The 27604-nt window shown below is 49.1% G+C and overlaps 1 protein-coding gene across 3 annotated transcripts in view; it reads left to right on the plus strand.

Moving 5' to 3' along the window:
• LOC119963106 (coiled-coil domain-containing protein 158-like) overlaps window positions 1-27604 on the plus strand; it is a 336026-nt gene that overhangs the window by 103002 nt on the left and 205420 nt on the right. For all 3 annotated transcript variants that reach the window (XM_038791706.1, XM_038791705.1, XM_038791704.1), the window contains exons 7-8: window positions 7914-8241; window positions 12500-12576. In XM_038791706.1, coding sequence (XP_038647634.1) covers window positions 7914-8241; window positions 12500-12576 — 405 coding nt within the window. The remainder of the gene's footprint in view (window positions 1-7913; window positions 8242-12499; window positions 12577-27604) is intronic.

Below are 27604 nucleotides of genomic sequence, written 5' to 3' on the forward strand. Positions count from 1 at the left end.
CCTTCAGCACTATCCACAACTCCACCGACCTTCGTGTCATCTGCAAATTTACTAACCCATCCTTCTACACCCTCTTCCAGGTCATTTATAAAAATGACAAACAGCAGTGGCCCCAAAACAGATCCTTGCGGTACACCACTAGTAACTGAACTCCAGGATGAACATTTGCCATCAACCACCACCCTCTGTCTTCTTTCAGCTAGCCAATTACTGATCCAAACTGCTAAATCACCTTCAATTCCATACTTCCTTATTTTCTGCAATAGCCTACCGTGGGGAACCTTATCAAACGCCTTACTGAAATCCATATACACCACATCAACAGCTTTACCCTGATCCACCTGTTTGGTCACCTTCTCAAAAAACTCAATGAGAGGGGCAACACAGTGGCGCTGTGGTTAGCACTGCTACCTCACGGCGCCGAGGACCCGGGTTTGATCCCGGCCTTGGGTCACTGTCCATGTGAAGAGTTTGCACATTCTCCCCGTATCTGCGTGGGTCTCACCCCCACAACCCCCAAAAAAAGATGTGCAGCGTAGTTGAATTGGCCACACTAAATTGCTCCTTAATTGGGATAAAAAGAATTGGGTACTCTAAATTTAAAAAAAATTAAGGTGGGGATGAATTTCTTCAACCTGAGGATGGTGAATCTGTGGACTTCTTTGCTGTAGAAGGCTGTGGAGGCCAAATCACTGATTGGTAGGTTAGATCGATAGGTTCCTGATTAATAGGGGATCAGGGGTTAAAGCAGGAGAAAGGGGATGAGAAATATATCAGCCATGATTGAATGGCGGAGCAGACATAATGAACTGATTGGCCTCATTCTGCTCCTCTGCCTTATGGTCTTACGATCTTATGTCGCGTATGGATCTTGCCCTCACTTGGCGAGATCCAGATTTACATATTTAAGTGAGCAGTGAGGCTTACTTAAATATGTTGGCACCCAAAGCTCCAAGACCTGGGAAGAAACATCTGGACCTGGGAGACATTGCCATGGCGCTGTTTAGCAGTAGTGCACACAAACGTGGACCAGGCGTAATGGCGGGCGGAGTCTCCCAGGCGGCCGGAGACCCTCGTGTGGTCGGGCTCTGGCAGGGTGGTACCCTGGCACCTCTGCTGCCACCCGGGTAATGGCACTGTCAGGCTGGCAGAGGCACTGCCAGGGTGCCCTGGTGCCAGGTTGCCCATGCCAAGGATTGGGCCCGGGGATGCCCTACCCTTATGAGTTGAGGTGAGGAGGGGGGCACAAGGACCCCCTACCAGGTAAGCTGGGGGTGGGACGTCCAGAGGCCACGGTGGGGATGCCAAGAGAGAGTCGAGATTTCAGGGCGGCATTTAAAAATGGCACATCGATCTCTTCTTGAATTGGCAGCCTTGGTGCAGCCTTGGTGCTGCCTTGGTGCAGGACGCACCGAGAAAGGTCCTGCTCAACCTGCCCAAAACAGGACTCTGATTTTTGGGTGCTAAAATGAATGTACTTTCTAGATTTCTGTTTTTCATGTAATGTTTCCCCCGTTTTTCTGCCCAAACCCGTTTTTATTAAGGTTAATGAAGTATTGGATAATGTAGACTTGCGAGGTTAACATATACCACCAACACAGAGGAAGGTTTAACTCCATTTTATTAACTAACTATGAACTAATAGACATACAAGAACTGTGGGTTTAAACAATGTTAGTTTAACTAGAGACCTAAGCCTGTCCGAACCAGTTGAATCTCTCAGCACGTGGTGTGAGTCTGTGCTAAACTTAATGAGCTCTTGTTCTACTGAGAGGCAGCATCCAGAATGAGCGGGAACCGTGGTGCCCTCTGCCTTTATAGTGTGTGTATTCTAACTGGTGATTGGCTGCGGTGTTTGTGCATGTTGATTGGTCCCAGTGTATGTCCATCAGTGTGTGTGTCTGCACCATGATATACTGGTGTATATTGTGACATCTCCCCCTTTTAAAAAAATGTTGATGTGAATATGTGACGATAAGTAGTGTGAGTGGGTGAAGAATGTACCTAACTAACTGTGATGTCCGAAGACATATGTATAAATCTATAGACAGGAAAGAAAGCTATATACAAAGGAAGGTGCCTGGGGCAGATGATTAATATGCAGTAACGTGAACAAAACAATGTTATTTACAAACCACTGGAGAACGATTTTAACAGATAAGAAAACATTTCAGAAAGTCCACTCATTCGCAAAGTTCAAAGATTCAGTCTCTGAGGTGGGCGACGAACTCTGGTTGACCGCCTTACGGGTGGGTTAATAGCTGGCAGGTCAGGGGCTGGGTGGGCTGCAGCACAGTCAGGGGGAGGCAGAGTGACCGGAAGCTCTGCACAGTCCATGGCAGGGTCAGCAGAGGGGCTGTTCGCAGGATCCCGTGACGACTGTGGAACAAGGCAAAGGGCACGCCGATTGTGGCGCCGAATGGATCCGTCCGTTAACCGGACCAGGAAGGAGTGGGGGGCCACCTGAGAACAACAGCAGGCGCAGACCAGTCACCATCCGGAAGATGGATGCGAACCGTGTCGTGTGGCTGGATGTCGGGGAGATCAACAGCACGTGAGTCGTGCGTAGCTTTTTGTTTCGGCTGAGACATCTGCATCCTGTGGAGCACGGGGACATGATTGAGATTGAGGGTGAGAATCGATGGCACCGTCGTCCTGAGGGTACAGGTTATCAGTAACTGTGCAGGCGACAGCCCAGTGGAGAGGGGGGCGGAGCGATAGGCTAACAGAGCAAGATGGAAGTCAGCCGGCATCAGCAGCCTTGCAGAGCAGCCTCTTGACTATATGAACCCCCTTTGCCGCCTTGCCATTGGACTGAGGGTACAGTGGACTGGACGTGATGTGTGCGAAGTTGTATTGTCGGGCGAAGCTGGCCCATTCCTGGCTCGTGAAACAGGGGCCGTTGTCTGACATTACTGTGAGCGGAATGCCATGCCGGGCGAATGTCTCCTTGCACCCCCCAATGACAGCCAAAGATGTGAGATCGTGCAACCTGATGACCTCCGGGTAGTTGGAGAAATAGTCAATGATGAGGACGTAGTCCCTGCCCAATGCGTGGAACAGGTTGATGCCCACCTTGGTCCAGGGCAATGTGACTAACTCATGGGGCATCAGGGTCTCCCTCGGTTGGGCGGGTTGAAAATGCTGGCAGGTTCACACACATTACACGCTGCAGAAGGGGGTCAGCCGCTGTCTCGCGGTAAATTTGTACCTGGCATGAATCCGATGCTGGCAAACGGGAGTCTGCGAATTGAACTTGAGCATCAATTTGGCAGACGAACCCTTCGTGATCGCATGGAGTGGTGACCGACCTGGAGAGGGTGTCGGCAACGACAAGGTCTTTGCCAGGGGTATAAACGAGTTGGAAGTCATACCTCCGTAGCTTGAGTAGGATGCGTTGGAGGCGAGGCGTCATATCATTCAAGTCTTTTTGTATTATGTTGACTAGTGGATGATGGTCGGTTTCGATAGTGAACTGAACAAGTCCATATACGTAGTCGTGGAACATCACAACACCAGTCAGATGGCCGAGACACTCTTTCTCAATTTACGCGTAGCGCTGTTCTGTGGGGGTCATTGCCCGTGACGCATACACAACGGGGACCCACAACGAGGTCTCATCTCGTTGCAGGAGCGCAGCTCCAATCCCAGACTGATTGGCATCAGTAGAGACTTTAGTCTCTTTGGTCGGGTCGAAAAAGGCCAGCACTGGGGCCGTGGAAAGCTTGGCCTTCAGTTCCCTCCACTCGAGCTCGTGGTCAGGGAGCCACTGGAAGTCCGTAGTTTTGCGAACCAGGTTTCTGAGGGCTGTGATGTGCGAGAAGAGATTCAGAATGAACTTCCCAAGGAAATTCACCATGCCCAGGAACCGGAGGACCGCTTTCTTGTCCTCGGGCGTTTTCATGGACTTGATTGCCGTAATTTTGTCCTCATCCGGGCGCACCCCTAAGTGGGAGATGTGATCACCCAGGAACTTAATGTCCGACTGGCTGAATGAGCATTTGGCCCTATTGAGGCGGAGGCCATGTTCGTGAATGCGCTTGAAGACGTGCTTGAGGCGGCTGATGTGTTCCTGCGGGGTGGTGGACCAGATTATAATATCGTCAACATATACCCGGATGCCGTCGATTCCCTCCATCATCTGTTCCATTATTCAATGGAAAACTTCGGATGCGGAGATTATGCCGAATGGCATTCGGTTGTAGCAGTATCTGCCAAAGGGTGTGTTGAATGTACACAGCTTTCTGCTTGATTCATCCAGCTGGATTTGCCAGAAACCCTTTGAGGTGTCGGGTTTTGTGAAGAGTTTGGCGTGGGCCATCTCGCAAGTGAGTTCCTCACGTTTTGGAATCGGGTAGTGCTCCCGCTTGATGTTCCGATTAAGATCTTTAGGATCTATGCAGACCCTTAGCTCGCCGGACGGTTCCTTAACGCAGACTATGGAGCTTACCCAGTCGGTTGGTTCAGTGACTCTGGATATAACCCCTTGGTCCTGGAGGTCCAGGAGCTGTTGCTTGAGGCTGTCCTTAAGGGGCGCTGGGACTCTGAGAGGTGCGTGTACCACAGGCGTGGTGTTGGGCTTGAGTAGAATCTTGTATGTATACGGGAGCGTGCCCATGCCCTCGAAGACGTCGTGGTATTGCTGGATGATGGAATCGAGTTGCGCCCTGAAGATGCAGACACATCGCTGGGAGAGAGAGAGTGAACCCTCTGCACCAAATGGAGCAGCTTGCATGCCTGCGCACCAAGCAAGGAGGCTTTTGATGCAGCAACGATTTCAAACGAGAAAACAGCTATGTAAGCACGATGTGTCACCTCGAGTTGGCAGGATCCACTGGCAGCGATGGCATTCCTATTGTAGTCAAGCAGTTGACACGCAGATGGCAGGATGGCAGGCTGGACACAGAGTTTTCGAAGGTCAGACGACGCAATGAGATTGGCAGAGGCGCCAGTGTCCAGGCGGAGGGAACCGCTTGACCGTAAGGGTGGCACACCATTCATCACCCGGGTCGATGCTGTGAATGTGGATGGGTTTGGTGCGGCGCTTAGGAGACATCCTGTTCGTGGTTATGATGCCAACTTGGAATGGGGCCTGCAGGTCATCGCTGGCAAAGTCGGAAGAGAGGACCGGAGCAGGTTCGTTGATAGCAGGCTGAATGGCCCTGACATCTCTGCGGGGCTGGGTGGACCTCCTGAAAGCAGCAGGCAGGGAGGACCTGCACAGAGCAGCATAGAGGCCCAGTTTGCCACACTGCAGGTAGCGTTGGGTCTTCGCGGGACATTGCCGCTTTGTGGGCGGAGCCATAGTTGCCGCAGACCGTTGCATCGGCATGTTCGTTGCGCCACCGCTCATGCGCGGGGCGATCCAGCGAGGTGCGCACAACGGTCCTCGACGTCACCACATTCGTTGTGTGCCGGTGCGGGAGTCCGCGTAAAGCGTGTGAAATGGCCGCCATCGTCCAGATCCAGGCCCTGGAAGACTTCATAATTTGGACCCGTTCTGCCTCGTGGGGAGCTTGCTGCCCCGTTTCAGCGGCCTGGATGCGGGAGTATCGCGTGGAGGCGTGTTCATGGAGCACGCAGGTCTCAATGGCTGTGGACAGGGTGAGCTGCTTCACTTTTAGTAGCTGCTGGCCCAGGGGCTCTGATTGGACACTAAAAACTATCTGGTCACGCATCATGGAGTCAGAGGAGGACCCGTAGTTGCAGGACTGCGCAAGGACACGGAGGTGAGTGATGAAGGACTGGAAAGGTTCGTCCTTACCCTGAATTCGCTGTTGAATCACGTATCGCTCAAAGCTCTTGTTTACCTCGACCTCGCAGTGGCTGTTGAACTTTAAGAGGACTGTTTTGAACTTCGATTTATCCTCCCCATCAGCGAAGGTGAGCGAGTTGAAGAGAGCAATCTTCCCTGCGTCCAAGGCAGCTTCCAGGTCCGTGGCCTCGAGGTACAGCTGGAAGCGCTGTTTAAAAATCTTCCAATTGGAGCCCAGGTTCCCGGCAATGCGGAGGGGCGGCGGGCGAACAGTGTCCATTCTGCAGGATGGCGTGAGACTGGTGGAAGACTGATCACTGGTAGGCAGGTCTCAGAAGTACTAACATCCCTCAACTACTGGTACCATGAAGTGTTGCATAATGTAGACTTGCGAGGTTAACATATACCATCAACACTGAGGAAGGTTCAACTCTATTTTATTAACTAACTATGAACTAATCGACATACGAGAACTGTGGGTATAAACGATGCTAGTTTAACTAGAGACCTAAGCCTGTCCGAACCAGTTCAATCTCTCAGCACATGGTGTGAGTCTGTGCTAAACATGATGAGCTCTTGTTCTATAGAGAGGCAGCATCCAGAATGAGCGGGAACCGTGGTGCCCTCTGCCATAGTGTGAGTATTCAAACTGGTGATTGGCTGCGGTGTTTGTGCATGTTGATTGGTCCCTGTGTATGTCCATCAGTATGTGTCTGCACCATGATATACTGGTGTATATTATGACACTGGATTTGACCCAACGTTTGTATCTTGGAAAGCAAATGGGACTTGAGCATTTATGGGGATCTATTTGTAGAGGGGAGGTTTATGTAGCTGGCTGACAAATTTCAGCTACCCCGTTCTAAACATTATCATTATTTTCAAGTTTGTGATTTTTCTCAGAAGGTTTTCCCTTTCTTTCCTTTGGCTCCACCTTCCTCCTTGCTGAAGAGGATTTTATCCTTGGCTCAACCCGGCGGGGGGTGGGGGGGGGGGGGGGGGGGGGGGGGTCTTATTCAGACTTGTATGGCTATATCCTTTTGTCAGATCCTGCCCCACTAAACGGGGTGAGGGCGAGATGGGAGAGTGAGCTGGGTTCTATACTGGGGCCCTCTGCAGGGTCAACTCCATGTCCAAATGTGCTTGGTTGAGCCTGATTCAGTTCAAGGTGTTGCAGAGGCAAGGACGAGTGGGTGTTTTCCAAATATGCACGGGGCAGCATGGACAAGCTGGGCCAAAGGGCCTGTTTCCATGCTGTAAACATCTATGACTCTATGACAGATGCGATCGCTGTTCACTTGCCCCAGCTAACCATACGCATATGTTTTGGTCTTGCCCCAAGCTCGCCAGCGTCTGGGCATCCTTTTTTTAGCACTGTGTCGGAGATACTCTGGGTGGATTTAAATCCATGTCCATTGTTAGCCATATTTGGGGTTTCAGATTCGTCGGTGTTTCACTCTGGGGCGGGGGGCCAGACATTGTCGCCTTTGCCTCAGTGATAGCCCGGGATGAATATTGCTTAGTTGAAGGCCTTCCATTCCACTCAGTGCTTCTGCCTGGTTGGGTGATTTAATCTAATTCCTATAATTAGAGAACATTAAATACACCATCAGGGAGTCAGTGTGGAAGTGCTACCTGAGATGGCAATCACTTATTTTGTTTTTTAAGGATTTAGACACCGTCAGCATAGATGGTTTAGTTATAGTGTTCAAATGTTTTTGTTTTATATTTGCTAGTGATTTTTAATTTTTGTCTTTGCATTCTTGCGTTCTCGTCGGTTGTTTGTTTGTCATTTTGTTATTGTATAAAACTTCAATAAAAAAGATGCTATTCCAGAGCTGAAACATGCTGACACCGCAGAAGATCCTGTTATTATGATCGACCACCAGATTTTATGCAATGGTGGCACTGGGCAAGTAAGCCGACTATTATTTTTCCCCATCACAATGCTTCTTTAGTGCTCCCAGCTGCACTTTTCTACTTTAATGCAAATATTGTATTTTATTGGTCCAGGTTAATTTAAAGGTGTTTAAACAGCTGTGGAAACCTAAAAAAAAATCTTTTCAACATCCGTAGAAAAGTGGAAGTAACAGGACAAGAATTAATGAAACTTTGCAACAGCAATTGTTGAAATCAATTAATTTGTATTATATTTCAGATTTAAAGAGAGTCAGAACCAAGGAGAATTGATTTGCAAGCTGCACAACACTGTGCAAGACCTTGAAACAGTTAATCATATGCAAGATGAGACTGTTCGAGATGCCAATATTCAGATTGAACAACTGAGGAAAAAGGCATATGTCTACGATACTGTGGTAAACGAAATACGTCAAGCACTGATACATTACGAAGAGCGCACTGGCAAAAGAATATATGACAATGAAAATATCTGCAACATTCTTGCCCAGAAAATGGGCACAGCAGTCGATAAAATCCTGAGAGACACAGATGCTGACATTTCCTACCTCAAAGAAAGACTTGCTCCGGTAAGTGATTGTCAAATTTAGTTGGGTAGGAATTTCCTGTCAGTCGGGTGGTGGACTGGGAGCTAGGGGGAGCTGTGCACCGTGGACAGTGTTGCAGGGTTCTGCCGGGAAAATAGTGGGTGCTGCGTTGGGACAGTTTTCTGATGCAGTTCTGCTGCCAGGAATGTTACAGCGACAGGAGTGGATGCAAAGTTGCTGTCTGCCAAATGGAGGCAGGCAGCCAATTTAACTATTTAAGGTCCCTGCTAGGGTCTTTTCATCAGGCCATGATGCTGTGTGGGGTGACCGCCAGCTTCATGCAGGGGCTATCCATGAGGACACTGGAGCTGGTGACTTTTTGTCTCAAAGAGGGGTAAAATTGCTGAGCACGACCCACTGCTGGAAAATGTGGGCTCGGGACCCCCATTTAGCCTCAATATTGGGGTTCCAAAGCTTATGGTATGAACATTCTTTTCTAAACATTTCTGATGGAACTCGTATATTTCTAGGATACTGTTTACTGAAACAGACTCATTTGCATCTTTGTTGTCTTCACCCCCAGCAAGAACTCACTCATCTCATTCATTTTCCCAGGATAGCTTTGCTCCTTCAAGCCTGAAGCTCATCTTGTGCACAACTGTTTTAGTCATCTACTATAGAGTCTAGCTATAACATGTCATGTCCCATTGGGTTTCATCTCCTGCTGCCAAAACCACCCACTGATCCAGGATTATCAGGGGAACAAACATTACCCCTGGCTTCTGCTTTGCTTTATCAATGCTCTCCCTGACCTCCTCCACCCTCACCTTCAAGAGCTAGTACATGAAGATGTTTCTGTTGATGCCTTCTCCTTTTTCCTGGGAACTCTGAGCACATCTCTGATTTCTGTCATGTTTCTTTCTGATCTCTCATTGTGCCCTCTCTGAGCGTCCCTTGGCGATGAGACTTAACTCCTTTTTTTGAATTCATTTTACGGGATGTGAGCGTCGCTGGTTAGACCAACTTTATTGCCCATTCCTAGTTCTCTTTAGAAGGTGGTGGTGAGTCGCCTTCTTGAACTGCTGCAGTCCCTGAGGTGTAGGTACACCAACTGTGCTGTTAGGGAGAGTGTTCCAGACCTTTGACTCAGCGACAGTGAAGGAATGATAAAGGAACGGCGATATATTGTGGAATGGGGAGCAATTAGGTGGACTGCTTTGTCCTGGATGGTGTTGAGTTTCTTGAGTGTGGTTGGGGCTGCACTCATCCAGGCAAGTGGAGAGTATTCCATTACACTGCTGAGTTGTGCCTTGTAGATGGTGGACAGGATTTGGTTGGTGGACAAGCTTTAGGTCGGGGGGGGGGGGGGGGGGGGGGGGGGTGCGGTCAGGAGGTGCGATACTTGCTGTAATATTGCTAGCCTTTGACCTGCCCTGGTAGCTGCAGTATTAATGTAGCTAGTCCAGTTCAGTTTCCGATCAATGGTAACCCCCGGGTTCCTGCTCCCTTGACTTCAGTCCTTTTGAAGTGCTAATCATACAAATATCCATGAGTAAATCACTCCCTCCCTTGAGCATAAGTCTCTCACCTTAGAAAATGTTGTCAACCCCATTCCTCAAAAAATCCACTCTTAACCTTAGGCTCTTGTGGAAGTACCTGCTCAAGCTTCTACAAGATGAAAATTCATCAACCTGAAATGTTAACCTGCTTCTCTCTTCACAGATGTTGCCAGAATTTAAGTATATTTCCAGAATTTCTGTGGCGTTCTATGCCAGTGCTTCAATATACCCCCTTTTCTCCAGTCCTTATTATTTCCATATCTATGTCCATCTTTCTGACATCTTGTTTCAATCTCTGCAATCAGGTTCCTGCCATCCCACAACACTGAATCAGTGTTAATCAGGGTAACAAGTGACAACTTCTATTACTGTTCGCAGTGCATCATTCTTTCTCATTCTTCTCCATATCTCCGCAACCAGTGACACAGTTGGCAACACCATCTCTCTTAAAGCTTCTCCATTATCCAACCCAGTACACTTGCAATAAATTATTTCCACTCTTATCATTCCAATTGTAGCTAGAGCATCTTCAGCAATGGCTATTTTTCCTGTGATGTGCCAGTATTTTGAGACTTTCTCAAGAATTTACCCTTGGCCCACTCACCTGCCTCAAAACTGTTGCCTCTTGATGTTGACACCCGCAATGGGATTAGTTTCCACATTTACACTGACAACATAGAACATAGAACAGTACAGCACAGAACAGGCCCTTCGGCCCTCAATGTTGTGCCGAGCCATGATCACCCTACTCAAACCCACGTATCCACCCTATACCCGTAACCCAACAACCCCCCCTTAACCTTACTTTTATTAGGACACTACGGGCAATTTAGCATGGCCAATCCACCTAACCCGCACATCTTTGGACTGTGGGAGGAAACCGGAGCACCCGGAGGAAACCCACGCACACAGTGGGAGGACGTGTAGACTCCACACAGACAGTGACCCAGCCGGGAATCGAACCTGGGACCCTGGAGCTGTGAAGCATTTATGCTAACCACCATGCTACCCTGCTGCCCCAAAGAATTACAACATCTTCTGTAATTCTCTCAACACCTCTCTTGACCCCTTCATTTCCTATTCCATGCCTCAACTCCTCTGTCCCATTGTTATTGACTGATATTGGCTCCAGGTACCCTCCCACCCTCGTCCTTCTGCCAAATGTCTCATTTTGCTTGATGCCCATATTTCCATGTGCCTATGTGAAGTGCTCTGGAATGTCTTAGACTGCATATAAATGCAAGTTTTGCAACTATCTTGCATGTTGTCTAGAAACAGTCCAAATGATTCATGAGATAATCAACTAATATTAAGTTAGCGGTCAGAAGTATTATCTGAAGAATCATGAGTAGCAAACAAGGAGGAAACCCCCGTGTTAATTTCACATCTTATCATTTTCCAAGCAAAAATGTATTTTTTATATAATTTGCCAGATTTGAAGCTCGAGTCTTTTTCTGAATTAATTTACGATAATATTTGTTGTCCTAAATACATAATAGAAGTAGAATATAGAATTAGCCTTAATCCTGTCAGGAAAAGCTGTTTTTTGTGTTTTTAAAATAACAGCCTGATGTTTTGCTTGCATTTTCTGGCAGAGTGTTTTGTGGGTCTGGGAAAATTGGCCGACTTTCCATTGCCCCTGCCTAAGGACACTGAGGCAGATATAGTTTCTGATAAATATAGTTTGCCACAGCAGACACAGCTGACATCATTTATTTCAGCACATTCCATACATCATGTTTATGACACTCCTGATCTGTATGGCACATTGCCCACATAGTCGTCCTATTAATAGCTGAGTGCGGACAATTTGAAGTAATTCTATTTGTTTATGCAGCCTTATTTCTGCCCATGTGACTGTGTGATGATTTCCAATTGCACCCTGCCAACAAAATGACGATATTAATGTATCTCTCTCAGGGAATAATGAAATACTTATAGATAGGGCTTGATCAGGTGCTGACTAGAACGTTACTTATTTTTATGCCATTGTCGTTTTAACAGTAGTTGACTGCTAGATTTCAGTCCTCAGCCAGGTTTCTTCCTAACTGTTGATCTGACTTTTGGCCTGGCTCACTACTTATTTTCCTCGCATTGTCCCACTTCTCACTTCAGTTGGCCTCTGAATTTTCCTTGGGGGCTGACCTTGAATTTTTCACTTATGCCATGATATAATGGCATTTGAAGCTGAAGCTTCGGGTCTACTGCACAAGTGACTGGAAGGTGATCCAACCTGGGGGAATTGGTGTAATGATATCGCACTGACTTGTAATCCAGGATAATACTCTGGGGAGCTGGGTTTGAATCCCACCATGGAAGATAGTAGAACTTGAATTAAATTCTGGATCACAAGGCAAAGAATAACATATTACCACAAAGTGTAATATAACAATGAGTAGCAGCCAAAGCAAACTGTATGTGACCACCACAGAGATGCAGTGTAAGGAAGAGAAATAGCAATGAAAGACTGGCCGGCTTTGCATTGGCTGGGAATCGAACCACAACCCAATGCTGCTCCGGCAGGGAGCCAGCAAATAAGCAAGAAGAGTCACAGAAGGGAGTGACTGCATTCTAGATTTTAGAAATTAGAAAATAGTTCCAGGATATTCCAACTTTTAAAAAAATGTCCATGTTTACTATGCATTATTTCTGAGAAACAGTTCAGCAGTGTTATGTAATTATCTGGTTGCTAGTTGAATTAGATATTCAAAACTATCATCTTGAAACATGTTTGGGTTTAGATGGAAGAACAGCTGGAAAACCTGAAAACTGAATCTCAAAGCAAAACTGAAGCTTTACTTAAGCAGCAAGAAGACCGGTAAATCTGCTTAATTGTATCCTATAAGTTAAATTGTAGTTATTGTTATCTTAGATATGGTGGGGTGAAACTGAGGTGGAACAAAATTAATGTCTGAAATTTCCCCACACAGTTTACATTGTGAATGTACATTTTTCAAATTTGTAGTTTTAAAATGTATGCGTTTTCTCTTTTGAGATTGATCCCGTGTCACTCATCATTCTTTGCTGAGCGACTGTTTTACTCCCATAATTTATGCATTTTGCTGTTGAACTAAATGTTACCTGGTGACTTTTTAAACCTCCTTTTCCTTTCTTTTGGAAATGATTGAACCTTGATTCAGCATATCTCCCTGTACCGCAGGTTAGAAATCTCAGGTACAAACATACACTATGCATAGAAATACAAAAGCACTTTGCCATTATAATAAAAAAATATATTTTTATTGAGGCATTTATATATATACATCCCCAATTCCCACCATTCCAGTAAGATAAGTCACTGGGCTACCAGGGAGGCAAAGGCAAAGTTGTTGGCCTCTCGCCCCCCGGACTCCCAGGTCTTCTGACACTCCAAAGATTGCTACTCTGGACTCAGGACCACCTTTACCCTCAAGACCTCTGATCAGCGAATCCCCGCCAGAATCCCTCAAGCTTCGGCCAGGCCCAAAACATGTGGACATGATTCGCAGGCCTGCCCGCACACCATCCCTCCACCCCTTCAAAAATCTACTCATCCTGGCCACAGTCATATGTGCCCTGTGGGCCACCTTGAACTGAATAAGGCCCCAGCTCTTCCTCCCACTTACGCTTCACCATCCCTATCTAGGCTCCCTCCCAATCCATTAGCTCTTTATAGATTTCTGACACTCTGCCCTCACCCACCCCTGTTTTTGACACCACCTTGTCCTGTAGCCCTGGGGGCAGCAGATAGGGAAAGGTCGGCACCTGCTCCCTAACAAAATCCCTTATCTGCAAATACCGGAACCTCATTCCGACTGGGCAGTTCAAATTCCCCCACCGACCCCTCCAAGCTCGAGAAGCTGTCCCCAACGAATAGATTCCCAAACCGCTCAATCCCCACTCGTCGTCACCCCCGAAACCCCCCGCCCAGCCCCCCCCAGAGCAAACCTATGATTCCCGCTGATCGGTGCCGAAACCGAGGCCCCTCCAGCTTCAGGTGCTGCTGCCACTGTCCTCACACCCTCAGGGCCGCCACCACTACCGGGCTTGTGGAGTACCTGACCAGCGAGAATGGTAGGCATGCCGTCAACAGTGTCCCTAAACTCGAGTCCTTACAAGAGATTGCCTCCATCCGCTCCCAAATCGACCCCTCCCCTACTACACACTTCCTAACCATGGCTATATTCGCCGCCCAATAATAATTCATCAAGTTTGGAAGAGCCAACCACCCCCCCGTACCTCATCCCCACTCAAGCAGCACCTTCTTGGCCCGCCCAGACACCCCCCCAAATCAGTGCATTAACCCTCCGAATAAAAGCCTTTGGAATAAAGGTTGGGAGATTCTGGAACACAAATAAGAACCTCGGGAGAACCGTCATTACCCGTCCCGCCAAAGAGCACATCCCACCTCCTAAAATTCCCCTTCATTTGCTCCACCAACCAAGCCAAATTCAGCTTGTGCAGCTGCTCCCACGCCCGCCCCACCTGAATTCCCAAATACCTGAAGCTTGCCCCCACTACTCTAAATGGCAACTCCCCCAACTTCCTCTCCTGCCCCCTTGCACGGATCGGAAAAACCTCACTCTTCCCTATATTCAATTTGTATCCTGAGAACCAGCCAAATTCCTCCAATGTACCCATAATCCCACCCAATACCTTCCAAAGGGTTCGATATATAAAGCAATAGATCATCCGCTTACAGCAAGTTACTTTCCCAGAATATAAAAATCTTTCATGTTGTTCTTATGCCCACTACTTTTGGATAAAAATAAACTTAATAACTTTGATTTATTTCTTCATGATCTTTGCAGTTGTAAGCTTCCTTTTATTTCTCTTTGATATTCAACAGATAAACACATACAAACTTCTGTTATCTCCTCATGCAAATTTCTATCAACATTACTTACTCTTATCCCACCTTAGCTTTGCTTATCTTCACTTCAAATACCTGCTTTTACACCTAACCTTTTAGATTAGTTAAACCTGTGTCTATCTTCAGTTTAACTAAGTTAATCACACACACAGCCCTCACAAGCCTGCTTCCCAGAGTATACCTCAGTAATTTTGGTAAAATACATATTTTCTTTACAATCTCTCTTGTGCTTCCCCAATTATAGTAATAGTTGGTTTATCCCACTCTTTACAGGCCGGATGAACTCTGGGTGCGACTCTATAGTGTTTTTTCCCCTTCTTCCTTTGTGCAGCTCGCCGCGACACACAGAAGATATCTATTCCTGTTGTGAAGGTGTGACTTGGCAATTAGCTCACCTTTACATTTGGCAATGTGACGTGCTGTGATCAGTGGATAGATGCTACTCTGTTCCAGCATTGTCTGTGGCACCTCAATGCTGGCTGGGGGTTGCAGCATCACCTTTATGGTCACCGGGTTTATCTCACCACCAGACGTCAGAGTCGGACTTTGAGGCTATTCTCATAGCTAGTTCCTTTCTTGACTATCATCTACTCGAGGTGTTGTGGTAACCATTTGAGTGGGAGGCTGATCTGACCAATGAGCGACTTCTGGCACCTGTAAAGAAAGTGCACCCGCCTGCTCCGCAAAGAGAAAAGACAATTCAGAGCTGAAATTCTAATTGAGAAATTCTTTCTTGTTGCTGTTCTTGGGAACTTGCAGTTTTGTATAATTTATCTTTGACACCATTTGCCATTTTAAATGGATTTAGGGCTACACAGGCATCTCTGATCAAGAGGGAAAAAGACTGGTTATGGATGGCATACATCAGTTCAAAAATTTGATTTGCCTCCGTACTTTAATATTTCCAGACTCATGCCAATGACTGGGGGTCGGGTTCCTCTGGATCCATAAAGTGCAGTGTCGGTTGTTTGTAGACAGCGGTCTCTCAGCCATGGCTCTCTGTCCAATAGGACCATAAAACTGGCTCCTGTATTTAACTTAGTTTGTGAGATGGCCATTATCAAGATGAAGGAAAGCCAGGATCTTTGACTTCACTCAAGAAGCATGGTTGTGTTGCAAATGGATTTCAGATTGCCTTACAATCTTGATGAGGCGGATCGAGCACACAGGGGGTTGAGGAAGAGGCCAAAGGCGAGGGAGCAGCCGAGGGCGATGATGGTGTGGTTGCATCATTTTCTTGATAACAAGACAATTCGGAGGTGGGCAAAGAAGACTAGAAAGTGCACTTGGGAAGGAAACGTGTTGTGGATCTACCAGGACTTGGGTACAGAGTTGGCCAAATGGTGGGCTGGGTTCATTTGGATCAAGGAGCCCTCTGCAAGGAAGGAGTGAAGTTTAGGGTGTTGTATCCTGCTCGTCTGTGAGTCACCAGAATCGAGAATTCTATTTTGATACGCTGGAGGAGGCGAGTGAATTCATGAGAGGCCGTGGACTGGGAGGTGTGTGAGGACACTGAACTTTGGAGATGCTAATGTGGGAAAAGTTGTAGGGTGGATTGTTGTATTTAATGTGTTTAGGTGTACAATGGGTAAGTGTGTTTTACTATTCTTGGGAATAGGGTGTCTGGGGGGAAGGGGGATAGGAGGTGGCCTCAGGTGAGGGGTAGTTGGTTGGCTAGTTAACAGTACTGAAGTGGGACTTCCGGTTGCGGCTATGTGGAGCTAAGTCGCACGTTCGGCAGCTCCCGCCAGGAACGGACTTTTGGGCTCTTTTTAGGGCCCCCTGCAGTACTTTTTCGACGTTTCCCAATGTGGGAAGGAGACAGCAACATTTCCCCGGCAGTATATGGCCTTGACCAGGAGTGGGGCGAGTAAGAAAGTGGTTGCAGTGCCAAAGCAGAAGCGAGGGAAGAAGCACAAGATAGCGGCAGGCGGAGACCAGGAGGCATGGAGGCAGTGGGCGCAGGAGCAGCAGGAGACTCTCCAGCGCTGCTTCAGGGAGCTTAAAGCGGAGCTGCTGGAGCCGTTGAAGGCTTCAATTGACAAGCTGCTGGAGACCCAGACGGCTCGGGGTGGCGATCCGAGAGGTCCGACAAAAGGCCTCCGAAAGAGAGGACGAGACCTTAGGCCTCGCAGTGAAGGTGGAGATGCACGAGGCGCTCCATACAAAATGGCAGGAGAGGTTCGAGGAGATGGAGAACCGGTCGAGGCGGAAAGATCTGCGGATCCTGGGCCTTCCGGAAGGGCTGGAGTGGTCAGACATGGGGGCCTATGTGGCCATCATGTTAAATTCACTGATGGGAGCTGGGTCCTTTCAGGGGCCCCTAGAGCTGGAGGGGGCCCATCGAATATTGGCAAGAAGACTCAGGCCGAATGAGCCGCCACGGGCGGTGCTGGTTAAGTTCCACCGGTTTGCTGACCGGGAGTGTGTGCTCAGGTGGGCCAAGAAGGAGCGGAGCAGCAGATGGGAGAATGCGGTGGTGTGGATCTACCAGGACTGGAATGCGGAGGTGGCAAAGAAGAGGGCTGGGTACAATCGGACGAAGGCGGTGCTGCACAGGAAGGGAGTGAAGTTCGGCATGCTACAGCCGGCGCGTTTATGGGTCACCTACAAGGACCGGCACTTTTACTTTGAGTCCCCGGAGGAGGCGTGGGCCTTTGTGCAGGCCGAGAAGTTGGACTCAAACTGAGGGCTGGGTGCGGTCTCTGCATGTAACTGTTATATTTTGAGGTGGGGTTCTCTGTTTAATGTTGGTTCTTTGTTGTTTTCAGGGCGGGTGAGGCACTGTTTTCGGCTTGGGTTTGTTGGATGGGCTCGAGGATGGGGGCAGACCTGCAGGGTGGGGGATGATGGTGTGAAGGGAGGTTGGGGCCCCGCGAGGGGACCGGGCCGGTAAAGGGTGCTGCTGTAGAGGAGGTGGGGTCGGGCAGGTGGAAAGCGCGGGCTTTTTTCCGCTTGAGAAATGAAATGAAAATGAAAATTGCTTATTGTCACGAGTAGGCTTCAATGAAGTTACTGTGAAAAGCCCCTAGTCGCCACATTCCGGCGCCTGTCCGGGGAGGCTGGTACGGGAATCGAACCGTGCTGCTGGCCTGCTTGGTCTGCTATAAAAGCCAGCAATTTAGCTGTGTGAGCTAAACCAGCCCCTAAACCAGAGAGCGGGAGGGGGAAGAGGAAAGCCTGCTGGTGGACACTGGGGAGGAGGGGAAGCCCCACACTGGGAGGCGTCGGAGAAGTAGCGGGAGTAGCCGGGGTCAGCAGGAGTCAGCTGACTTGCGGGAGTACAATGGAGGGAGCAACGCAGCTAGGGTGGTCCTAGCTGGGGGAGGGGGGGGGGGGGGGGGGGGTTACCGGGTTGCTGCTGGAATGGCCAGGAAGGAGCTGGAGTATGTGGAGGGGGTCGGGATGGGGGTCTGCCGCTGTGGGGAACGGGCTGAGTGGGGGGCGCGGGCATGTGGAGGGCTGAGGAAGGTAATGGCTAGTCGGCGGGGGAGGGGGGGCAGGTAGCCCCCTGATCCGGCTGATAACCTGGAATGTGAGGGGACTGAATGGGCCAGTCAAACGGGCCCGCGTGTTTGAAGGGGCTGAAGGCGGATGTGGCCATGCTTCAGGAGACGCACCTGAAGGTGGCGGATCAGGTTAGATTGAGGAAGGGATTGGTAGGCCAGGTGTTTCATTCGTGGCTGGATGCAAAAAATCGGGGGGTGGCGATCCCACTGGATCGTTCCAGTTCCAGGACGGGTAAATGGGAGGAGGAGCTGGGTGAGGAGATTGAGAAGGGGACGTGGGCGGATGCCCTAGGAAGGGTGAACTCCTCCTCTTCTTGTGCGAGGCTTAACCTCATACAGTTTAAGGTGCTGCATAGGGCTCACATGACCGGGACAAGGGTGAGCCGGTTTTTTGGGAACGAGGACAGGTGTATTAGGTGCTCAGGGAGCCCAGCAAACCATGCCCATATGTTCTGGGCATGCCCAGTGCTGGGGCAATTTTGGAAGGGCATAGCAAGCACGGTGTCGAGGGTGGTAGGATCCAGGGTCAAACCGGGCTGGGGGCTCGCAATATTTGGAGTTGCAGAGGAGTCGGGAGTGCAGGAGACGAAAGAGGCCAGCATTCTGGCCTTTGCGTCCCTAGTAGCCCGGTGGAGGATTCTTCTTCAGTGGAAGGATGCGAGGCCCCCAAGCGTGGAGGCCTGGATCAACGATATGGTGGGGTTTATTAAATTGGAGAGGGTTAAATTTGCCCTAAGGGGGTCAGTGCAGGGGTTCTTCAAGAGGTGGCAACCATTCCTAGATTTCCTGGCAGAACGGTAGAAAAAGGCCAGCAGCCGGGGGGGGGGGGGGATTTTGTTCTTTGTATTCTTGATATTTTTTGTTATTGTTATTTTGTGAAAATTTGAATTAAAATTATTTTTTTTTAAAAAACAGTACTGAAGTAGGGGATCAACCTGTGGAGGGGGGGCTGGGTTTTCTTTTTCTTTGCTTATGAGAGGGGAGTGGGGGGATGTTGATGTGGGTGGAGTTGGTGTGGCGTTATTGATTAAGAGGAGATGGCAGCAGACATCTGGGAGCGAGGCATGGACCTGGAGGAGCTGGTTAAAACGGAGCCATGGCTGATCGGCGAAGTGGGGAAGGACGGGCAGGGGAGGAGGAGTCCACTCTCCCTCCCCTGACCCGGTTGATTACGTGGAATGGTCAGGGTTTGAATGGCCCGGTTAAAAGGTCTCGCCTTTTTGTGCATTTAAGGGGTTTGAAGGTGGTCATTTTTGTTTTCTTCAGGAGGTGCATCTGAAGTTAGAGGACCAGACGAAGCTGAAGAAGGGCTGGGTGGGGCAGGTGTTCCATTCTGGTTTGGATATGAAGATGAGGGTGGCTTTTGAGGTGGGAGTATTGTGCCTGACCCGGTGGTTAGGATTGTGATGGTGACTGGGAAGTAGATAGAGACCCCGTGGTACTGGTGAACTAATATGCCCCAAATTTGGATGATATGTGGAATTTCTGAGGTGGTTTTTACCATTCCAGACCTGGACTCGCACCAGCTGATGATGGGGGGGGGGGGATTTTAATGCGGTGTGGGATCGTTGCAGGCTGGGAAGGACCCGGGTCCGAATGGGTTTCCAGTCAAGTTCTCTAAGAAATTTGGGGCCTTTGCTAGTTGTGATGTATAATAAATCGAGGAGAGGGGAGAGCTTCCCCCCTGGCTGTCTCAGGTTTCGACATCACTCACTTTAAAGAAAGACAAGGACGCAGAGTATTGCGGATCGTACTACCCGGTCTCGCTGTTGAATGTAGATGCAAAGTTGTTGACGAAGGTGCTGGCAACATGGATAGAGGAGTGTATGCAGGGGGTAATAGGTGAGAACGGGATTTGTGAAGGAGTGACGGCTGTTGGCGAATGTACGCAGGTTACTTAATGTAATTATGATGCCCTTGGAAGGCAGGGAAGTTGAACTGGGTGTGGCAATGAACGCAGAGAAAGCTTTTGATCGAGTGGAGTGGGCGTACTTATTCAAGGTTCTGGGTTTGGGCAGGGATTTGTGTACTTGGTTCGGCCGCTGTACAAGGCACCGAAGGCGAGTGTTCGGACTAACAAGCTCAGCTCGGAGGGTTGCACCGAGGGACAAGGCAGGGGTGCGCTCTCTCCACGTTGCTCTTTGGCTTTTTACCCTGGCGATTGAACTATTGGTAATGGTGCTTAGGGGCTCAAGGATGTGGAGGGGTATTGAGCAGGGGGGAGTTTCTTTTTTAATTATAATCTTTATTGTCACAAGTAGGTTTACATTAACACTGCAATGAGGTTACTGTGAAAAGCCTCTAATTGCCACTTTCCGGCCCCTGTTCTGGTACACAGAGGGAGAATTCAGAATGTCCAAATTACCTAACAGCCGTCTTACAGGACTTGTGGGAAGAAACCGGAGCACCCAGAGGAAACCCACGCAGACACACAGACAGTGACCCAAGCTGGGAATCGAACCTGGGACCCTGGAGCTGTGAAGCAACTGTGCTAACCACTGTGCTACCGTGCTGCCCCACGGATGGTCTCCTGCTGTACATTTCGGACCTGGTCGGGAGCTTCAACAGGATCATGGGAATTTTGAGGGAGTTTCGGCAGTTTTCGGGAAACAGGCTTAACATGGGTAAAAGTTAGGTAGTCCTAATTAATGCTTGGGGACAGGAGAGGAGGTTGGGGGAACTGAAGCTCTGGTTGGTAGGAGTGGGTTTTCGTTACCTTGGGATGCAGGTGGGGGGAGGGTGGACCCAGCTGCAGAAATTGAACCTGGCGCAGCTGGTGAATGGAATGAAGGCGGACTTTAAGAAATGGAATGTGCTGCCATTGTCATTGGCTGGTCAGGCCCAGGCAGTAAGGATGACAACGGTTTTGTTTGTGTGCCAGAACTTCTCGATTTTTGTGCCCAACTCCTTTTTTAGGAAGATTAATGGAATGATTTTGTGGTTTGTGTGGATGGGGAAGGCTCCGCGGGTTAGGAGGGTGTTCTTGGAGAGGGCTCGGCGGGGGAGGTGGGGATTAGTGTTGCTGAGCTTGCTAAACTACTATTGGGCGTCAAACATTGCAATGGTTAGGAAATGGGCGGTGGAGAAGCGGTTTGGGGCGGATGGAGGTGGCCTCGTGTAAGGCGAGTAACATGAGGGCACTGCTGATCAGGTATTCCAAGAGCCCGGTGGTGGTATCAGCACTGAGGGTGTGGAACCTGTGTGAGCAACACTTTGGAATGGAAGGCATGTCCCTGTGGGCGCCAATTTGCAATAATCATAGGTTTGCACCAGCCGTGTTGGATGCGAGTTTCCAGGGATGGCGGCAGGTGAGGATAGAATATTTTCGGGACTTGTTTGTTGGAAAGGAGTTTGCAGACCTGGGGGGGCTGGAGGGGGCATAGCAGTTGCCGAAGGGAAATGGGTTCAGGTATCTGCAGGTTAGGGACTTCATGAGGAAGGAGGTGTCGTTGTTTCCAATCCTGCCACCTCTGGTGCTGCAGGATAAACTCCTGTCCGAGGATGAAATAGGGGAGGGCAAGGTTGTGGATGTATATGGGAAACTGTTGAAGAGAGAGAGTGGCCCGTGGAGGAGATTAGACGTAAGTGGGAGGAGGAGCTGGGTGGAATGCTGGGGGCTGAAGTATGGAGTGAAGTTTGCTGAGGGTTAATGCGTCCTCGTCGTGTGCAAGTCTAAGCCTCATTCAGTTTAAGGTGGTGCACAGGAGCCACACAACAGTGTCCAGGATGAATCGGTTTTCTGTGAGGATGGTAGATAGGTGGGGGGGCAAATCATGTCCATATGTTGTGGGCGTGTCTAAGGTTGAAGGGGTTTTGTATGGGATTTGCAGACGTAATGCAAAAGAATTTGGGGGTAGGTAGCCCTGAGTCCGGAGGTGGCTATATTAAGAGTGTCAGTGGATCCGGGAGCACAGGTGGGGAGAGAGGCCGACGTGCTGTCCTTCGCCTCCCTGATAGTGCAGTGATGGATTCCGTTGTGCTGCTGGGACTCAGAACCACCGAGGGCAGGGGTACGGGTGAGAGATTTGGCAGAGCTTTTGCATTTGGAGAAGATCAGGTTCACCATTTGAGGCGCGGAAAAGGAGTTCACCTCGAGGTGGAATCTGTTCATCGACTTCTTAAGGAATATTGAGTCATCAATGGGGAGGGGGAGGGTTCATTTTTTCTGTTGGGCTGGGGGTTTGGGTGAGAAGGTGGTGCCACGGTGGCAGCCAGGAAAGTGGGGAAGGGGAGGGGTTGTTTGTTGGGGTGTGTAGGGAGGACGTGGTTGTTTCCTTTTGCTGCGGCTGGCTTTTGTGTTTCTTTGTTATGTATATATGTGAAAAAGCTTTTAAGAAGTTTATTTTTAAATAATTTAATTTCAACCTTCAGCATCCCAGCCTTTCTTTGGAGCTCTCCTGTGGTGATTTCTTTCTGTGCCTTTGCTTCTTAGACATTTTCTTTCGCTCAGAATGCTTCTTTGATTTAAATTTTCTTCTGCCATCTCTCGAGGTTTTGAGTTGTTCCATTCGCTGCCACCATATTGTAAAGTATTGGGCATAGTTCAGTGAGTCGTATTAAGGTATTCATAGTCTTAGGTAGTTCAACAATAAATATTTATTAGCTACTAGAAACGATATTGTTACGGACAGGAGAGGGTTAATTTAAACAGCAATAAATTCTCCTCTCAGCCCCTTCTGTAAACAGAAAGTTGTTGTTGATTTTCATCCCACATTTATAAGCGGTGATATATTTTCCATCCCCTCACTTTTGGTGAAATCCAATTTTCTATATTAATAACCCCACAGCTACTCAAGAGAGGATGAACTCAAAGGGTTAGTTTAATTGCACACACTCAACCCATGGAGGAGGTTAGCAACTTTGCCTTTTTGCATCATTAAGTAAACTAGGGACAGAGAAAAGAAGAGATTGAGAATGCAGAGACCACAAAAAAAGAAATATTGAGTGCAATTTAGCCACCGCGTTGCACCTGGATTGGATCTGGTTGCACTGGTTAAATAGCGGGAAAGGCCAAAATCGAGATTTGTGTCAGGTGTGAATCAGATTACTATCTAACTGGCCTGCTCCCGATGGCAAGTTCCGTATTTTGCCCAAATATGACGAAGGCAATCCGGAAGACGCTGTGGGACCTGCTGCGTGACATTGGTTCAAATGGGCCATCTGAGGATGCAGTTGAAGCAACTTTGCAGATGGCTGATGCTTTTGTTGCTAGTGTGGTGAGTACTGCCTGTAACTGGCAAGTCACCGTGGGTTAAACACACAAGTGGAATATGTGATTGCCAGAGATTGATTCCAGTGAGATTGGGCCGTGTGGGAGTGCCTGCACAGCAGTGGCTCCTGGACAGAGAATGGCACTGATATATGGAACAAGTCACACATTAATGGACAGATCATTTCTACAACAAGGTCCTGGACATGATAATACATAAGGTGTTTGTTTTTTTTGTGTGAAAATTAGCTGATATAGCTTTGTATTGGTACCATTATGGAACAGTGAAATTTCCTTGTTTAATGGTTAGTGTGCAATGTGGCATGTCACGTAGTTGATTTTCATATCTCTATTACTGTTGACCGTTTTTGCCAATAAACTATTCTCAAGTGTCTTCTCATGCGCACATGTGACATGTCTCAGGCGATGATTATTGCATCGCATTTCAATCAAACTTTGAAGCCTGAATACTTGACTTGAATTCTAGAAACATCAGCACCATAGAAGCAGCAGCAAACAATCAACGGCTAGGCTTCAGCAGTAGGGATATCCTCGTGACCAAAGGGTGTGTGTGTGGATCAGGGGAGAGCACCTGAGCACAGCCTCCCTAATGTTCCCGGAAGGGGTCTGGGGACTATGGGCTCCTGATGTTGCCAGGGGTGAATATGCAAAACGAGGTTCTCCAGCACAACTGACTCGGTGGATGGCACTCTGAGAGAGGGTGGGACATGTAAGGGTAGGGAGGCTTGGGGGATTTGAGGATCCCAGGATGGAAGGCTTAACTGATTGTTGGTCTAACTCCTCCAATTCCTTCCCCCACCATTCCCCTTCTACCTCCACAGTCCCCCTCCACACCTACTACCCTGTTCCACCCTCTCAGGGCCTGTGTCGGCACTATATACAGCGGGTCAATATACAACTCACTGTGAGGGAAGCTCAGGTGCTCCTCAGTTTATTCCAAAGTCTGACTCCTGTCTTTCTGCAGACAGCACGCTCACACCCATTCTCTGAATGGGGTCTGCACTGGGGGCGTTCGATCTTGAACCACCGTGCCTAGGGGGTGGGAGGGAGAGGAGGGCAAGAGGGAATGGGAGTGCAAACCGGCTCGCTGTGAAGATTAATGTGACAGAGTCTTCACAGGTACCAAGTGTGACATGCTTTAATAGTGAACATTGGACATTTCCATTCCCCCTAGCTACAGATTGGACTCTCCACCCTCCCTAGTGCCCACTCAGTGATCCTTAATCTTCTTGATCTTGTGTGGTCTATTGCTACATCAAGGTGTGTCTGCAGGATGCACATCAGAGGTGGAGGTAGCCGGCTGCTTTTCACGGCCTGTCGATTTTGGTGCCCTTGGTGGATGTCCTCTGGAGGGCCTGGAGCAGGAGGGCCCTGGCTGACTTACCGATGTCACCGGCACCCCATGCCACCCTGTTCTGCCTGCTGCCCTTGCGATGTACCAGCATCGTGGGGTGGGGGGGGTGGGGGGGTGGGAGAGGAGGAGTTTCTTGGAAGAACTTGAGCCAGCCGTGGTCTCCTTGGTTAGCCTCCAGCACTTCTTCCTCCCTGACGGCGCCCGCCGGGCCCTGGGGATCTCCATGGGGAAGCTGGAGTGAGCTCCAGAAGCCTCTGCGTCATCTGGCTCTGCCAATCCTGGCACCTCCCCGTTGTCTGCATCATGGTGTTGATGCCCTCAGCAATGCTCCTCAGTGATTGGGCCACGCTCTGCAGTGCCTCAACAATGTCTACCTGTGTCTGGGACATGTCCCTCAGCGACTGGGACATGATGTTGAGGCCCTCAGCCATGGTCGTCACTGACTAAACCATGCCTAACATGCTACCTCTTAAGTCGGAGACGACATGCCTTTCCACTGTGGTCGCCAGCACAGCAGTGTTGCCTTCGGTGCCACCCATTATCAGCATCACCTCCTGCGCCCGTAACCTTTGGAACTCCTCCGATCGGCTCTGCACCCACTGGAATGTCATTGGCATCCCCTCCTGGATCTCATAGCCGTGTTTTAGCATCTGCATCAGCTCAGGGATAACCTTATCCAAAGGCTCGGCGTCTGACTGGGACTCAGCTGAGTGTTGGGTTCCAAAAGACCGAGAACTCCCGTCTCCCTCGGATGATCCTGTTCCACCTGATATGCATCAGGAATTGTGTGGTGCTCACCAGATTGTGCTCCAGAAACCTGTCCACTAATGCTGCCCACCGAGGGTGTCTGCACCTGGTGGAAAGTGCGGGTGATACCTGTGATGCCTCGATGGTGGTCTCAGGAACAACTCCTGATGGCGCGGGCCCCGTCAGATGGAGATCTAGCGAGAGAATGGACATGTGGTTAGTGAGAGGGAAGGATCCTTTTGTCTGATATGAACAACTTACTTGAGACAGGTCACCTGGATGAAGAGGACAAAGAGAGGGCTTTTGAGCCAAACGCTTGTTGGATCAGGGGGGCCTATGGAAGTTGGCATTTATGGGCACCAAAATTGGACATGAAGGGTTGTGCTGGTGGGTGCCAGGGGATTCTGAGGAACAAGCACACCGATCAGATGCGGGGAAGGTGTGAGGTGTTAGACGGTGATTTGTGGGGGCGGGGAGGGGTTTAGGAATTTGAGGGGTGGCAGGCAGAACTGATTCCAGGAGAGAGGTGGAGAACTTTCCCTTGCAGCTCGGTGGACGTCACTGGTCTTCCTACATTGGACTCTGGTCCTCCTGGTCATGCTGCCCACACTAACAGACGCTGCCACTGCCTGCCAGGCAGTATTGGTGACCCTGCTGTTGGCTGCCCCCCCCCCCCTCCCCCCCCGGCACTCGGGGGAACAGGATGTCCCGTCTCGCATCTACAGCATTGGAAGCCTGACCAGGTCAGCATTGCTAAAGCAAGGAGCAGGTCTGCGCGCTGCCATGCTTGCGTGTTGAGTGGAGTGAGTGGCGAGGGAGCGTTTAAAAGCTGCGTCCCCCTTGTTAGCAGCGAGACGCGGAGACATGAGTCTGTTGAGACAGCCGGTAATGGCGATAAACTTGTGGGGACTCATTTACGGCACCATTAAATACGGGCTGTGATCTTGCCAATGCGCCTGTCGAGCAACGTCCCGCCAGTCGCACCCAAAATTACACTTTGAAATGTTTCCATTAAATCGCGACCACTGTTTCATGTTGGTCCAAAGTCTAGAATCAAAGTCAAATAAGGCATTCCTTCAAGGAAATCAACAGGTTGAAAACCAATGCTGTATAATTCATTTTTCTGGTGGAATTGAAGTCCTGTAATAAGGTAGGCTTGCAGAGATGAATCAATCTTTTACGCGATGGTACAGAAATTCCAGCAGAAAGCAGGGGTAGGGGAGATTTGACCTGGCCGGAGACCCTTTTCTGTGAAGCTGCTTCTATTATAGTAAAATGGCAGACTGAAATTTTGCAAGGCAATATAACCCGTTTCACCAGCTAGATGTCCATGTCACATGACTCCCATCTCTCTACACTGCCTTTGGCAAAGGTCATGTATCCCTCATCTGGGTCCTCAAAATTGTTAAATGTTCATTAAAAATTGAAAGGAAATCTATGGAGCCTTTGTCCTGGAAGATGAGTAAACTTTGACCAGCCTGGGTTCTGAAATGCAGATGATTTTTGTATTTGGTCTGTGCAGCCCATAGCAGGTGTTATTCAGGGTTAACAAGGTGCAAATGTCTTCATTGCTTCCAGGTACTTCCTTTTTTCCCCAAGTGTCACAGGCAGACATGGATTTAACCATTTTAAAAGGTCTTTCTCCAGTTTATTAAATTCTAGAAATAGCCATGAGGATATGTATATGTGGCCATGAGTTGAGCGGTCACATGAAAGGTGGCTCTTGCCTCGAAACTTCTTTTTGGACCTTTCAGACCTGAGGAACGAGCACGTAACCTGCAAAAAACCGAACCAACGACCCCCCCATCAACAAGTCACCCGATTTGGGATGCCGACGAACCAACGTCAAACTGCAAGGAGAACCGCAGAGAGAGAAAGACCGCAACCTTGGAGCTGGGGCAACATAAACTTGAATGTGGGAGACCCAGCAGAGTTGCCGACATCGACAGAGAAGCTGATGGAGCTCACTTTGACAGATCTCCAAAAACATGGGGAGGTCGTAAAGGAGAATCTCATGTCGGCCATGAAGTTGTCAATCGAGACGGCACTGACCCCCATACGGGGAACGATGGACAGGGTTGAGCAACAACTAGAGTCCCAAGGAGAAACGATTTGGGAAGTGGAGAAAATGGCCACTGAGCAGGGTGAAGAGAT

This window comes from Scyliorhinus canicula, chromosome 3, assembly GCF_902713615.1.
Source record: "Scyliorhinus canicula chromosome 3, sScyCan1.1, whole genome shotgun sequence".
NCBI lineage: Eukaryota > Metazoa > Chordata > Chondrichthyes > Carcharhiniformes > Scyliorhinidae > Scyliorhinus > Scyliorhinus canicula.